A 16,992-nucleotide genomic window follows, 5' to 3' on the forward strand; every position below is an offset into this window, starting at 1 on the left:
CAGTATATAAAGCGGCTAAAATTACACATCAATAAATAGTAACATTCATATACGGTAAACATAACTCTCTGTATGCAACCATTTTGCATACTGCAAATCCTTTTTTTTCCTACACCTCTTCTGTATTTTATAGGTCAAACAATTAATAGGTTATAATTGGCAGATTAGTTGTTAAAAAAAAAGATCCTCAGTTGCAGCCATGGAAAGATACATAATTATTATAGAAAAAACACAGATGGAAAAAGAACCACTTATAGCTGTGTGAGACTGAAGTTACTGTGATATGTCTAATTGACAGACAGCAGATCCAAACTCTGGTGTCCTGCAGGTGGTGAATGTGGCTGTCACTCTCCTTCAAATTAAATAATGTGAGAACCTGACAACATTAAGCAGGAAAATGAAGACTGATGAATTAAATTATCTGCAGTGACCACAGTGATGCTGCTAATTGCCTGCAGTTCCCTCTCCTCGCCTACAGAGGGCAGCGACATTGTGCTGTACGGTTCTTGTGTTGCAGTGCGAAGCAGTGTGTATCTTCAGGGCTTTCTTTCCCTGAGTTTAGACTCCCAGGAATCAAAGTGAGGCAGAAATGGACCTGAGCCTGGAAAAGGCCTGGGAAGCTCCTCTAAGTTCAAACTCTTGATACTCTTAAGTCTTTTAGATCAGGCTTGAGAATAATTTTCTGTGCTTACAGCTAGTTGTCTGCAGTAGTCTCCATTTCTGCAGCTAGAATATAAAACTAGCAGGAGTCCTTTTCAAAAGACCACAAGTCAAACACTCAGCAGTGAGACAGCACACAACATTTTAAACAAAGACAATGATATTAATAAAAATGACTATAGGTTTACAGACAGTATAAAAAATGAATCCGACAGTAAACTCATATGACCTTCCTAACATTGCTGCCAACTTTTTCAACATAAAACTGATTATTTCTGTGGTGTAAAGATTAGTGTGTAGTGTTCTCATCTGGTGACACAAAAGCTGAGTTATGGACCTTTCACTGGTGTCACAATATGTTTTCATGCACCTGTGTCCAAGGGTAAGAGGCAAATTTACACTTTTAGGAGGCCAGGCAGAGAGAACTTTGCATATGAATATGCAATCTATATGATGAGGGGATGCATCTGTGAGATATATGTCTGTCTCTGCTAAAATCTGCGTGACTGTGCTCGAAGCAAAGGACAGATTTATCACATTTTATGCACACTTGCGACCGTAATCCTGCTGCTGTTACTATGGTAATGAGATGCCAGCTCTGTCATCAGTGCCACTGGCAGAGGGAGAAATTATAGGACATGATCCCCTCTCATCTATCTTAGTCCTCAGAGAGAGAGTGAGAGAGAGCAAGCAAAGAGGGGGATTGTACTGTATACACGCGCAAGCACGTGAGTGAAGTGTGTAAGTGCGCTTGTGAGGTTTGTGTGTGTGTGTGTGTGTGTGTGTGTGTGTGTATTGGGGAAAAAAAAGATAAAACACACTAATACACTTATTTCCTAGCACTTTAACACTAGTACTGACATATGCTGCTTGACAAAGAGATGAAGCAGGATGGATACATGGACAGACATATAGATAGAGAAATAGATGGATGGATGGACGGACAGACGGACGGACGGAGAGACGGACAAACAGACAGACAGACAGAGAGAGAGAGAGATAGCAGATAGATCGATGGACGGACAGACAGACAGATAGCTGGAGTGCATTTTTATGGACTTCTGTATTCAGGAGATAGCAGCATTGCTCCTGGCAGCATCACTTTCGTACACACACACACACACACACACACACACACACGCACACACACACAGACACACACACACACACTGCAAGACATGGTGCCAAACCAGGCAGCCAAGCCACCCTGCTGTTATACTCATGACCCGACTCCAGATCATCACATAGCCATCTGCATCGTCACGCACACACACAGACTGGGTGATGGTATGCATTCACGAGGGCAGCACTTCCTGCTGGTTAGCAGCAGATTTCAGTTAAAACAGCAGCAAACTCTTCACTGCTATGAACTCATCAAATCTGAGCAGCTGAGCTCTACCAATCAGACATACCCATCCCAAAATTACTGTAAACCGCTGTCAGATAAATCTTTGTATCTAACATGAGTCAGTGCTTCAGGATTTAGGAAAAGCCAAATCGTCTTCAGACTGACATCCCAGCATTTTGAATCTACTCCAGCAATGAGCCAGTGGTGACTAAATAGCAGTGATTTCAAAGGTAAGTTAAGAGGTTAAAAAAAGCCTGCAGGAACGCTGCTCTGCATTAAATGGTTCTGTGTGATCTTATGAGCACAAAAAGGAAAAAGGTTAATTATAGCTTACAGTCTGAACACAATCTTTCACAGACATACCTCTGCCCGCCCTGCTTGTTGAAGGCGCATGCTAGTGCCACCACCTGACCGGTGGCCCTGCTGGCCACTGGTACACAGAGCATGGAGGAGATCTCACAGCCCAACATGCTGGACAGCTGCCTACGCTCCTCCTGACAGGAAGAGAGGCAGAAAAATCAGTTCAATATGAAGACAAAGAAAGGAAGACAGAAAGAAAGAAAGAATGAAAATGTCTCCTTACAGCACTGATGTCCTGAAGAGTAATCGACTTCTTCTTCTCGACAACCTGACCAAAGCGTCCAAACATCAGCTGAACACAGGAGAGAGAAGGAGAGAGATAAAGGGCGGGTGATTGAAGGAAAAACAATGTAATAAGAGCAAGAGACAAGAAGAAAACATAATTGCTGACAGAGTCCCTAGTGATTCTCTTTTGTTTCAGATATATAAATAAAAGGTTGTTTATCCTGAGTCTATTACCTCTCTTGTTAAATTAACACAAATAACGCATCTACGAGGTTTTATTTTGTGTGTGTCCTAATACTTCACAGATCATTTGGCTCCGGGTACAAGGTCTATTAGCACCGTAAAGCTTGTTAAAAATGCTTCGTCTGTGCCACAACCAGGGACAGGAGACTTAAAGCGGCCCAAAGGAAGTGATTACTTGCCCAAATTTCTTAATTATAACCCCTGCCAGGGATTATAAAAGATTACATGACAGGGTTTATTCTACTGTGTCAGTCACAGAGACCTACACACAACGTTGCCACACTTGCATGAAAAGTATGCTTGGTAAAAATGGCAACAAACCTCCCTGAATGTTTATTACATTACTGCCTCAGTGTGAGAAAACACGAGAGAATGAAGGGATGAATTACTTAACAAGGAACAATGAAAACAAACACACCAAAATATGCAAATAATGTCAGAGTGCATTCAAAAATATTCACAGAAATAAAATTCATGTGTTTGTTGGCCTCACCGGGAAGCTGATCTCTTCCTCAAGGACTTTGTCTCCAACTACCTGAAGGTCACAAAGGTCAAAGGTCATTCACTAGAGTCATTTATGAAATAGTGCTTAGCATTTATTTGCGTTGTTTGGTGCTTATTTGTTCATACCTGGCAGAAAAGCTGGTGGTTGTCCTCAGATACCAGCAGCAAACAACAGCACTGTGAGTGAGTCTGCTGCTGCAGCTGAAGGAAGACACAAACACCATATCAGTCCTGATATAAAGTCACAAAAAACACCCTCGCTTTATCAGTCTCAGACGGTTTTTGGAGCAGAGTTAAGGTGTAAAGATAAGATTAGAACTCAGTGAACAAAATGACTGGAGCAATACCTCAATATTATCTTCAGAGTCTTGCAATAGCGTCATATTGCAAAAAAGACTTGTTAGTGTGAGAAAAGAAACTGAATATCTTACAAATTTATTCAACTGTATTTTCGTGGACAGTGATTTTCAAAAATTATAATTTTTCCATAAATGCTATACTCTCCTACACATAATTACACATATTCCGATTGATGCTTATTATCATGAACCAACCAGTGATGTATTTATTACCTTGAAAATTTTGTGATCTTGCTGACAGATAATGTACAACCCAAATATACTTTGCCTTCCTAACTGTATTTAGAGGCTGTTTGAAATTCAAGAGAGCCAGCATGAACTCAGGGGAAAAGGTAAGTTTTAAAAAAGACCGGTAAGGACAAACATAAAGAACAGATGTACAACTGTCAAAGGGGTAAACCTGTGAAGTGGATGTGACGAGGAAGTAAGGACGGTTTAATGCCTGATGAGGTGTCCATTATCAGGAATTAATGGCCAAATCCGCGGCCAATCAGAATGGAGTATTCACAGACCATTGTATGAAACTGTGTAGTTCACTTTGCAAACTAAAAAAATGTTCAGTTGTAGCTCAGTTGGTAGAGCGGGCGCCCCATGTACAGAGGCTACGTCCTCGCGGCAGCAGCCATGGGTTCAGTTTCAACCTCAGCCCTTTGCTGCATGTCATCCCATCTTTCTACCTCTTTCATGCTTAAAGCTGTCCTATCTAATGATGGCAAAAAGCCCAAAAAATAATCTTAAAAAAAGTTTGAAAAAATAAGGTGGTAAACAAATACACATTATATGTATAGCCTAAGTATAAAAAAACCATACACACTATATATACTACTACTGTGTATGAAATGTTTTAATGTTTTCTCTTTTGTTTTCTATTGATTTTTCTGTTTTGTTTTGTTTTTTTGTAAAATTTTAAACTTAGTAATGAATTAATCACTTATGAGAATATTTTATTATTTTTAGAATATTTAATTTTTATTTTATTTTATTTTTTATTATATTTTGGTATAATAATCCTAAACTTAAGCCTTTTTTCTTTTAAGTTAATGCTTTATTATTTGCATTCATTTTAGAAAATTGTTGTAAGGACTAAAATAAATGTTCACTTAATTAAACTACCATTAGGAATCAAAACATTTGTGCAAATAACAAGAACAAGGTTATACTTCAAATGTTAAATCTCTACATAACCACAGACAAGTCACATACTGTATATTTTGTCTGTGTGTGCCGAAATGAAGGAGTGCGTTTGCACTCAGCGTCGCTGTTGCTGTGGTTTGTTCAACCTGCAGAGTCAAAACCAATTTTCTGCTGTTATTTGTGACGAGAAACATTTCATTCATAGACTGAAATTCACCTCTGAGGTGGAGACACAAACGCCTGCATATGCAAGATGATACGAATACTGTAGGGACGCAAGGATATACATGATCTCACACGCACGCATGCACGCATGCACGCACACACACACGCACACACACACAGCAGCATAAGAGCAGCATTTCCTCATACATTATTCTCCTCTGTAAGCCACAGAGCTGGATAGAGAACAAGCAGGAAAAGAGATATAAACCAGCAACCACCAACACACTTACCCCCCGGTCATCCACGCAAGCACTAGACATGTACACACATGCACACACACACACACATACATACACACTGCACAAACATACATACACACACAAAGCAAGTTGTTGCACCCACATATAAACCCCTCCACCTCTTTTTTTCCAAATACATTTAATCTCGTGAGAACCGCCCCAAGCACTTCCCACCAAACTGTCGATTCCTCAGAAGCAACAATCTCCTGCTCCTTTTCCTCCTCCTCTCCTCCCTCTCCCCTTTTTACAACTGTAACAATAAACAGGCGAAACAAATCATGTCGGATTCGAAACACATTTTGAAGCCCTTGCAGCCTTTTGCACCACCTCGACTTCTTCCTCTCCCTCCCTTCTTTCAGATGCAGGAAAAATACTACAAATTCAGGTTTAGAGGCATCAAAGGCTAATGTTTAGATGCAGGCTGCACTGCGGTGTTGTGTCAAGGTAGCAGAGAAGGCCAGGTAATTTGTTAGATTTTACAATTTTCACAGAAAAACGGCCTAATGTTTTTTTTAAATCAGCAGAACGCTTTAAACCAAGTTTCAAAAAGAAATTATGTCCCCATGTGCACAAAAGGTATTTATGTTTTCTGCTTCTAGAGGACCCCTATCACTGCAGTTAACAGCACTAATTACCAGAAAATGACAAGAAAAATTAGAAAAAGGTGCTAATAAGTTTGTGAATATACACGAGATTCCCTTTAATTATTGAATTATTTAAGATACAACAATCAATATTTTAACCACTGAATGCTTAAGCAGCAAATGGTTTTTGTAAAATCTGATTTTCAAAGTATTTTTTATATGTGATTAATTATAAGAAATCTGAGTCTTGTCTGTTGTTTAATAGATACAGAAACACTAAGGAATTCATGGACTTTCTTTTCATTTAAATTAATGAGTCCTTGTGACAATCAACAAGAGGTAAAAAATATTTTAAATACCTGAATCTCCAGAATTTCGTTGACATAAACAGGGTTCCCAGGCATTTTCATGGATACAATTTCAAACCTTTTTCAAGGACCCATAATAATATTTCTATGAACATTCATAATGTATAAAACAATTAATGTTCCATCTCAAAAATGCAGTCCAATTTAAAAATAGCTGTGGGACATAGAATAGATATAAAAACATATCCCTAAGTGTTGAGACACACTGCCATTATAAAGTTTTTTTTAATCTTGATAAACATATCAGATTCAAAATCTATTCAAACATAATTTCAGCTGGCTGACATATAAGGAGGGAGAGATGGTTCGTGGGGAGAAGATGAAAAACTGATGTGATGGTCAACAACACATTGCCACACATCGGTGCATAATAAAGCTGCATCACATCAATAACTTCACAAAGTTAATATGCTGTTATGTTGCACTACGTAAGGGGTTATCCATGGAGGATTACTTTAACAATGCACACAACAAAATTCCATGATTTTTCCAAAACTTTGGAAGATTTTAGTATTTTAATGACTTTCCCAGGCCATTGTAAAGTTTAATGATGTTTCAAAAACTTTGACAGATTTTCCTATTTCATTACTTTCCCAGGCCTGGAAAACAAGATTGCAAAATTCCATGACTTTTCCAAGACTGAAAGATTTTACTAATTCCATGACTTCCCCAGGCCTGGAAATTGAGACTGTAAATTCCTTGACTTTTCCAGGTTTTCCATGAATGTGGGAATCCTGCATAAAGTATATTAAGGCTGCAAGTTATAATTGTTTTTAGAATCAATTAATCTGCTGATTATTTTCAAGATCTACTGATCATTTTGTCACCAAAATGTCAGAATATAATCAAACATGTCGAACAAGTTCCAGATAACGTTTTCCACCACTGACCAAAGATATTCCATTTCAAATGACTGCAGATGAAGAAAAGCAGCAAATCCTCTCTGGAACCAATGAATGTTAAGTCCTTGATTTCTGAAGTGGAGACAAACTCTGACTTAACTTTCTGCTTTACCATAACTCCTCACAAAACATTCAAAACAAGTCCTTCAAGCTCAATACGCAGTGTGAAAAAAAAGCAAAAGTACGTGCATACACCCCTAAGACTTCTCTGAAGCTCTGCTGGACCGAGACTTTGTCCCTTTGATGCAGCATAACCTTCAAATCTCACTCCGCCTCTCTTGCTCGATCCCTCTCTATCTCATATTTTCTTTATCAGTGAATAATTCCAATACATTTAAAATTGTTGTCAGGTTTCTGCACATACTGTAGCTGATATCTCTGCTCTCTGTATCTTTCCTCTCAGCCACAGCTTTTACCTCACTACAATCAATCACTGCACCTCTCCCCATGCTTCCCTGGCTCTCACATTGAGTCTATCATACATGTGGAGGGGGCATATTATGGGGAGAGCAGTAGAGCAGTTGTGTGATAAAAAGCTTGTGGTATAAGTAATGACAGGAGGAGGCGAACAAGTCACTGGGAAGGATATCATGTTTTGCATGTACTGTATGTCTCTAACTGTGTGTGTGTGTGCATGAGGGAGCCAATGAAAGATCTCAACCACTTACATAATTGATGACTTTGAGCTGGAGAGAGGCTGCATCAAGGTCAAAGAGCTCACCTGAAAGAGAAAAGAGAGTGAGTGATGGGAGTAAAAACCCGAGAGGAGCATGGGTTGCCAATAAGAAAGATGGGGAATGCAGAACATGTACGCAAGTGGACAGAGAGCAATCCGGGGAGAGATGCATTGAGACAGCGAGGTCGGGGCTGGGTGAGCGGGAAGCAGCTAACAGAGGGACTAATAATGAAGACAGGACAGGGGATGGAGGGCTGCCTGGACTGCAGATGAAGACAGACGGAAAAATGTGGACAGAGAGCTCAAAGATGAGGCAGAGGCCAGGAAAAAAACTGAGGAGACTTAAAAGCCAACTCATATTTGTTGACAATTATCAGGGAGTAAACAACATTGATGCATGTGTATGTGCTCAGGAACGACATTAGCAGGTCCATTTCCATTATGCATGAGATTTTAAACAGTGTTTTTGCAAAGCGGTCTGTGTTCACACAGGAGCTGTCACACATTTGTCGTACCACTGACAGAGTCCATCTGAATTCATAGAGCTTTTTATCCAGATGGGCTTACTCTATTAACGTACCACACCTCACATATGAGTGTGTATGAGTAATAATGTTTGCCTCACAGTTTTGTGATGTATACACAAGATGTAGGTGATGTAAGCTGTATGAGAGAGACTTAAAGAGGAGGACGTATATACTTGATGTATTGCAGTTTGCTCCATGTTGAAGTGTAGACTGTCGCATCACCAGCAAAAACATGAATCGTCACACACAGTCCACCACTCAACCAGATCACCGTCTCCTTGGCAACAGGCAAGGCGTGTGTTTTTATATTTGTGGTGCTCTATAACTTTATTGTAATTTTACTTTTATTTAACTTTATTATAACACTACTTAATATAACTCATAATCACACTTTATTTAACTTTGAACAGAACATAGAATGCCTTTATTGTCATTGCACAACTTAAAAATAACGATACTTCAACTCAACTTTATTGTAACAATTTAATTTAATAATTAATTTACCTGCAACAGTTCCTAATTAAACTTTATTGTAACAGTACTTCTTTTAAATTTATTACAGCAGGACTTACTTTAACTTTTTTATAAAAAAGAATTTACTTAACTTTATTATAACATTACTTTATTAAGCTTAATTGTAACTGTACTGTACTGTTCACTTTATTAAAATCAATTTGATTGTACCTAATTTAACTGTATTATAATGGTACTTTTAAAAACTTTATTCTGAAAGTACTTTTATTTAACCTTAATATAGTACTCAATTTAGCTAATTTCATCACAACAGTAACTTTATCAAAACACTGCTTTATTTAACTTTATTAGTACAGTACTTTATTTAACTTTATCATAACAGAACTTTATTGTTATGACAGTGCTTCATTGAACTTTATTGTTAACAGTACTTTATTTAGTAGTTTAGTATTTTAATAGTCTACAGTAGTTTAGAGGAGAGTTTAAAATATTGAAATATATTGTGTATTGCAATGTAACCTAAAAATATCGCAATATTATTTATGGGCCACATTGTGTGTGGTTAACCGTGTGTGTGTGTGCGTACCACAGAGTTGCAGAATGTTGCGGTCCAGTTCACAGTAGTCTTGCTCGGAGACATTGAGGTGCAGCAGTGCGTTGTGGGATTGTATGGGAGAGGGGCTGAGAGGAGGCCTCTGGTATGACATCTGAACAGCTTGGACTCGCGCACACGCCACTGACGCCTGTGATGCCACGCACGTGCAGAAACACACACAAAGACGGGGATGGGTCAGATTACTTTGAAATGTTGTCAGTTACAAAAAAACAAAAAAAAAAACAAAACAAAAAAAATATGTAGTCCAATCTAATTACGTTTGGACTACTACAAAATCACAGACCAATATATTTAACCTTATACAAAAAAAAAATGGATGAAGCCACAAAAAGTTGAGTTTCATAAAAATTTCTTCTCTTTAAACATCTCAAAACATTTTCAGTGCTTAAAAATGCATTTTGCATTTTCAACTAGTCATATAAAATTACCCTTAATAATTACCACCACAAATGGGATCACTTGTGTAAGAAACCTTATATGTCAGACCAACTTTTTTGTGAATTTATACAGAATTGGTTATCATGAAAAAGTTTCACAATTTAAAAGTGCCATACTTTAAAGACGTTATCAAAACGTAAGAAATCCTTGACACAGCAAAAAAAATACTTGTTTCTGTGATGATATTCTTGTGACTTTGTGATCATTTTTCTTGATTATTTGTTGGAAGTTTTTGCAGTATCTTTTAAAAGGGAACCACATTGTTTTTGGATAATCAACAAAGTCACAAATACAGGCTGTGCTTTACCTCTTCTGATAAACTGACCCTGTGTTTCCCCAAAACGTGTTAGTTAAACAAAAAGCAAACTCAGTAAGTCAGCTACTGTTGCCAAGTTGCTTTTTTCACATTTGTCACCATAAAAGACAAATAAACAAAATAGAAATTAATAAGATTCAAAAAATACAGAGGGATCTTACATGTTTCTCCAACATGTCAAGATGCAGTTCATCCTGATCAGACAGTGGATTACAGCCCACCTGCAAAACACACACACACACACACACACACACACACACACACACACACACACACACACACACACACACACACACACACACACACACACACAAATGCACGCACGCACACACGCACACGCACACAAACATTTTCAATCCATTGCAGTGAATGAGCTTGACTGTTGCAGGCTGTGCTGCCTCAGTGGAGTTAATTTAATTTGTGAATGTTGATGAAACTGAATAAAAATGTATGTCAGTCAACTGTAAGGTTTTTTAATGGAGGAGGTAATGTCATAATCAGTAGAGCTTTTGTTAGTTCCTTTAATTGATTTACTGAACCCCCATTGAATGTTCTTGAATGAAAGAACTCACCAGTAAGACAGCGATGGCCTTGTCCCGCTCCTGGTCCAGGAGAGGAATAACAACAGCTAAAAGGAAGACAGGAAAACAAAAAGACAGAAAAAAAGCATTCATATCACGTAATTTGTTGATTCAGACAAAGCACCTGCTTGGTTCTTTTATTACTCTGCTTTAATTTTTTTCAGTGTCCTTGTCTTGATCTTAATCATTTTTGTTCTTTCTCTGTGTTCTAATACTAAAAAAAATATGCTGGGGAAATGAACATGAAAAAAATAACAACAAAAAAATTATGTCCTTGCGCAACACTGTTTATTCTTCTCTTTTCTTTTCTTTCATTTTTCTGTTCCCATCTGTGTAGAGCAGATAGCTCTTTATGCACAAAATAAGTTTGATCTTAGAGGTGAGTGTTGCTGTGTGTGTGGACAGCACATAACACAGCAAACAGAATGACGTGTTCACCACACTGGGACCAAACTAACTCTTATTTCAGCAGCAACATGAAATGTTCAGAGGTATTTATCGATCCAGAGACTGCAGAGCGGTCATGCATGTGTACTTTAGGACGTCTCCATGATTACATCCCTCCAGGTTGTTCTCTCATTTCTGTTTTTAGATAAAAATATTCATTTGAAGAAGAATACAGAGTCTGTTCGTAGCACTCCGAGCTTTTGCATTTTTTTCTCATCATGGACCTTTCACTGCATTTTTGGGGGGGTCTCTTGTTCAATTTTATTGCCCACGCTGCTCCGTACCTTCCTCTCTGCAATCATCATCTCTTGTTCGCTACTTCTCTCTCTACACCTCTATTCATTTGTTATTTTTTCTCCTACGCTCTCACATCTCTCTGCTCCTCTACATGCCCAGGCACACACTTGCACACCCTCACACACACACACACACACTCAGATGTTGGTCGGCCAGCATCATTCAAGCCCCAGCAACACCCTTCAACACACACACAAGTTGGATAACCACACACCTCTTCTGTGTGCTGGTAACGGTGCTGCGAGGCAGATTCTGTATTTCTCTGGCAGTTCGGACGGAGGAAGGCCGGCGCACTGACATCGCTTCAGCTGGTCCACAATACTCCTAAGACAGAGAGAAAGACAATTACCTCCAGCACATCAGTCAGAGGGAGAAGCAAAGAGACAGTGCGTCAGATGCTGCAGAGACAAAGAGGAAGACGGGATTTGGAAGACAATTGGAGCAAATGGAAAAAAAATCACCAGCATTACAAAAACAGACACGCTGCTTTCATTGACACTAACCAAAACATGTCTGAATAGAACTATTATTCACTGTGAAATTATATGAACTCAATACGGCCGTTTGTCTGTGTGAAAGTGCTGACCAGGTATAAAGCCAGGTGTGATAATGGCAAAAGTGAAGCTCTGTGCCTGTGTTATATTTGATACAGCTCTCTTTTGCTAAAATATTAAACATTTATTTATTCTGGACATACTACTGCCAAATGACACAAAGGCGCATACATTTGCACGCACGCGCGCACAAAACACGTGTGTCACTGCACACTTCAGTTGGCAAACACACTCAGACTTCCATGAATATGGAAATGAAGGACAAAAAAAAGGAAAAATAGTTTCACTTATGCACACAGGTAAATTCATCATCTATGTGCTTCACATAATAATCTACTGAACCCTCCAGCAGCTACACACACACACACACACACACACACACACACACACACACACTCAAAAACACATGGCAGCCACTCCATTACATGCTCACAGAGTCTAAAATCCCCTCAAACCATTGCAGCCAAATCTCTGCATGGTGCATTGATTTAAAAGTGTCCATTTACCTCAGCTCACTGAGGAACAGTCCACTTCAGTCATTGCAATTTACTATGTTGGCAAATACAGCTGACCTTTGTGTATTGTCTATCTTCAAAACAGCTTTTCAGCATGACCATGAAGCCAATTTATAGCACGACAAAGAGCAAAAAAAAAAAACCAAAACACCCTGGGGCATTAAGAAAAATACTGTTATTTAGTTTCCGCTGTGCAAATATGACATACCTATTAGATTATACAATTTATGATTATATGTCAGGTGTATAGAGAGAGCTATAAGGTCAGCTAAAGCTTCACAAATCAACTTGGAGCAGTTAGCAGCAACAATAGCTCAAATTGTATAACATATAGGTCAAGGCTGGTGTGGTGGGCGGTGTGTTTACAGTGCAGCGGTGACCAGCGAAGACAGTTAAGACTAAGACATGGACATTTCAATAGGCCACTCAGATAAAGTAAATGTGGGTGTGTAGGTGTGCATTTGGCACTCAAGGAAATCAGCTGATGATTAATTGATCTGGGTGATGCTAATGACTTCATGTTCCTGCCTGAGCCGACATCATGAGCTCCATTTGTCATAACCGCTTAACCATCATTAAAAAACATTGCAATTCAAAATTGCTGGCTGCGTGTCGATGTGCAAATGTCTTTCTGAAGATATATGCAGTTCAGGTAATGTGTTATTTTCTGTTTGAGGCTTGCAGATGACTGAGAATAAGAACGACATGATCGACAGTGCGTGAAATAGTCCCTCTCTGTTTGTAGGAGCTCAGGAGAAGCTCCATTATAACAGTTATTAGTCTGTGTGTTTGCCCATATGTTTGATTGTTCATGCATTTTACACAACTCTGAGGGGGAAAGGCAGCACCACTGCACACGCTCTTAAAGAAACACTTCACAGAGTTGTATCTATTTGGTATTATAATATGGTGTTATATAAATTGGATGGCTGAAAATCAAAACTAAGTGTTACTCCTATGCTGGAAAACATAAAACGTCAAAGGTGTAAATGTATTAGAATCACACAGATTGAATTATAAAAACCATAACAACATATAATGGCAAGAAAATCTAATGATTTGCATATTAAGTAAAATATAAATAGCCCTTTTTACAAAACGGAGGAAATCCTTTAGATGGAAATAAAACTAACCTACAAGTGAAAACATTTATTGCAACAGTAGTGCAACTGCATTGTCAGCCACATAAGTTGACTGTGAAAGCAGCTTATCACAACCCACACTTTCGTTTATTGAATCAGCATTGTATTAGCATCCTCGAGTGGCTTTAGTAATTGTCACAGGAGCTTGGAAGAATTCATCAGACACAGGATTAAAGGTCTGTGCAATGTTCAAGTATCAAAAAATATCAGAGACTATGGAAGTTCATTTTTAGATGGATGATAAGTTAATTGTAATTTTGGTTGCATGCAGTTCCTCTTTCTAACTCAAGGATATGTCTGAGGAAAATGTTGATATTCCCACTGCCTAATCTTTTCATAATGTCTTCCCATATCTTACATTACATTACCCGCTTGCTAGCTTTCTAAATTGTTAGCTCTGATGGCTTCTAGATGCAGATGGTAACGTCCTTATTGCGGCTGCCTAACAGCAGTGTTCTCACAACTTATCCACTTGAACGTCTAGAATATCATGAACACAACTTCCTCAATCATGACCACAACGTCCGTCCGTCCATACATACATACATACATCCATCCATAAAATCCTCCGGTGTGTTCTGGGTCTGCGCCTACCAGTCAGATGTACCTGGAACACCTCTAATGGGAGACGCCCAGGATGCAAACCACCCTAACTAACCCACTTTTGACACGAGGAGCAGTAGCTCTACTGAGGGCTCCTCACCCTATCTCTAAGGCTGAGCCCAGCTACGGAGGACACTAATTTCAGATGATTTTATCCATGATCTTATTCTTTCAGTCCCTACCCAGAGCTCACAACCATGGGTGAAGGCAAGGACATAGTTGGACCGTTAAACTGTGTTCATGTGTCACTGTGTTCTGTATGTTTTAGACCTTGGACTGTATGTTTTTCCCTTTGCAGTATCTCTAACAATAGTTTGTTTTGCTGTGAAGCATCAGTCTTGTATGCAACAAATAGTTTTAGTTTTTAAAGTTTAGTTTTTAAATAGTTTTTACACAATCATGGAACTATTTTGGCTGAACTTCCTTGTGTATTTTTCTTTTGTGTGTGTGCTTGTGTGTGTGTGAAGGTCCAGTTAATGGGTTTGCATGTATTGGAAAGTGGGCTGGAATGAGGCTCAAACAAAGTGGCCTTCTGCCTCTCAGATGGGTTCATTGAGTGTGTTTGTGTGTGTGTTTGTGTGTGTGTGTGTGTGTGTGTGGGTGTTTGGGTTTGTGTATGTATGTGTGTGTGTATGCCAAGGTCTTGATAACAGGCTTATATAAGCAGGTGAATTGGAGGGAGAGATGTAACAAAGTGCCCTGTAGCTCTTTTAATATCCCCACTACCTCTAGCCTGCATGCAGCCCTGACAAATGTGTGTGTGAGTTTGTTTGTGTGCACCCTGTTGTGTGTGTGTGTGTGTGTGTGTGTGTGTGTGTGTGTGTGAGCATACTATACGTGTGGTCCATGCTCGCGCCCTTGTGTGCTTGTGCCTGCATAAGCATGTTTGAATGTGAGCCCGTGTTTGTGTGGCAATGAGGTGTTAGAAAAAGGCGTCTTGTCTGACAAACAGACAGTTTCATCTATTATGCAGTGTTGGTTTTTGCCGGAGCCTGGGCAAAAGTCGCAGTAGCACATGGGATTGTAGAGCTTCAGAGAGCACTTAAGAGAGAAGAGGATCGCTGTGTCTCACTGAGGGATCCTGGGCGCTGTCACCTCGGCTATTAGCCCCGTGACGCTTCCATGGGGAGAGGAATGGAGGTAGGAGAGAGAGGGGAGATGCAGTGAGGTGAAGTGAAGTGAGGGGAGGGTAGATAGACCCAAACACAACCGGCTTAGTGCTTCATGGCTCTGTTGGGAGAAAGCAGACTGAGAGGGAAAAAGGGCAACGACAGACTGATGCAGTGAGGTGGCAAGGTGGGATAGCAGATGACAAGGGAGGGAGAGAGTTTGGTAGAGAGAGGGATGTGTAATAAGATGGGGATAAAGTGAGATAAAGGGCGCAATTTAATGAGAGAGCACTAGAGGTGGGAGATGAGAGGGGAAAAAAGAGGTAGTAGAAATGAAAGGACAAGAGATGCGGAGAAGGTCCTCATATGTCTTTATGATGAGACTCAATGACACTCCTGTCTCTTTGTTCATGATGTGATTTTAGGCTGCGGCTCATATTCAAAAAACATTTTTTTTAAAGATTATTTTTTGGCCAATTTTGCCGTTATTAGACAGGATAGAGTGATAACATGAAAGGGGGAGAGAGAGAGGGGACAACACAGCAGCAAAGTGCCACAAGCCGGAATCGAATCTGCGGCTGCTGCAGCAAGAACGCTGCCTTCATACATGGGGCGCCTGCTCTATCCACTGAGCCACCGGCCGCCCCAAGCACCTGCTTTTCACATAGAGAAAACAGCCATCTCTGTTTCCTCCTTCATTTCTCCCTTGTTCTATTGCAAAGCATCTGTGACATGCCACACACACACACACACACACACACACACACGCACACGCACAAACACACACACACATACAGTACACACCTGATCTTTCCCTCCTGCGGCAGATCATATGGCGGGTCGTCACATACCAGCCTCAAGTATCCCTCCAGCATGTAGACACATACACACTCCTGGAATAAAACACACAAAAACGTGCACATTCATTTGTAATATTAATCAGATTTTAATTAATTTAATGAATGATGAGCTTCGTGCATTTGCAACAAGGCCCGGGCCTCTGTTCCCGCTCTGATGTCAGGGCCGAGGCTTTCAGCTCCACCGCTCTGCATACTAACAGGAAGCTTTTAGTTTGCAGGTGATAAATCAAGGTAATGTCAATTATGTTGAGCTGTTTGTGCACATGTAGTGTGTGTGTGTGAGTGAATACCGTGCTGGGTAGCAGTTCCTGTATGCTGTCTCGGAGTGCCACTCGAAGCGAGCGTGCGTCGACAACTGCCGCCAGCCGCAGCAAGGCATCCTGGGGAAAGAGACAAACAGATGCCCTGATGTCTGTTTGGTTGTTTGTTTATGATCTCAATGTGCGCCTCCAAGATCCTGAGGCCTTGGCGATAGTTTGATTTTTTTTTTTTTTTGTGGGTACAAGGTTTATGTTACAACAGCTCTTCCCCAGATATTTAGCTTGGCAGGCTGCAAAAGCCTCTGAAACAATATTTAAACTGTGTCACACTCTGTTACACACCGCAATCTGTGCTCATTGCAGGCACAAGTGAGGCACTTAAAAAATGAAAACTGAACTCAAACATCATCAGGGATTACTGGAGTT

General features: G+C 39.8%; 1 protein-coding gene across 2 annotated transcripts in view; it reads right to left on the reverse strand.

Annotated features, from left to right (window-relative positions):
• The window catches only part of pde2a (phosphodiesterase 2A), a 185,378-nt gene that overhangs the window by 22,461 nt on the left and 145,925 nt on the right, over window positions 1–16,992 (reverse strand). For both annotated transcript variants that reach the window (XM_088078841.1, XM_042486447.2), the window contains exons 3-13: window positions 16,597–16,686; window positions 16,251–16,339; window positions 11,738–11,847; window positions 10,771–10,826; window positions 10,360–10,419; window positions 9,415–9,571; window positions 7,820–7,872; window positions 3,467–3,541; window positions 3,330–3,371; window positions 2,592–2,660; window positions 2,372–2,502 (exon numbers count right to left, since the gene is read on the reverse strand). In XM_088078841.1, coding sequence (XP_087934967.1) covers window positions 2,372–2,502; window positions 2,592–2,660; window positions 3,330–3,371; window positions 3,467–3,541; window positions 7,820–7,872; window positions 9,415–9,571; window positions 10,360–10,419; window positions 10,771–10,826; window positions 11,738–11,847; window positions 16,251–16,339; window positions 16,597–16,686 — 932 coding nt within the window. The remainder of the gene's footprint in view (window positions 1–2,371; window positions 2,503–2,591; window positions 2,661–3,329; window positions 3,372–3,466; window positions 3,542–7,819; window positions 7,873–9,414; window positions 9,572–10,359; window positions 10,420–10,770; window positions 10,827–11,737; window positions 11,848–16,250; window positions 16,340–16,596; window positions 16,687–16,992) is intronic.

Source organism: Plectropomus leopardus, chromosome 6 (assembly GCF_026936395.1).
Source record: "Plectropomus leopardus strain MGB_pleo_1.0 chromosome 6, ASM2693639v1, whole genome shotgun sequence".
NCBI classification, from domain to species: Eukaryota; Metazoa; Chordata; class Actinopteri; order Perciformes; family Serranidae; genus Plectropomus; species Plectropomus leopardus.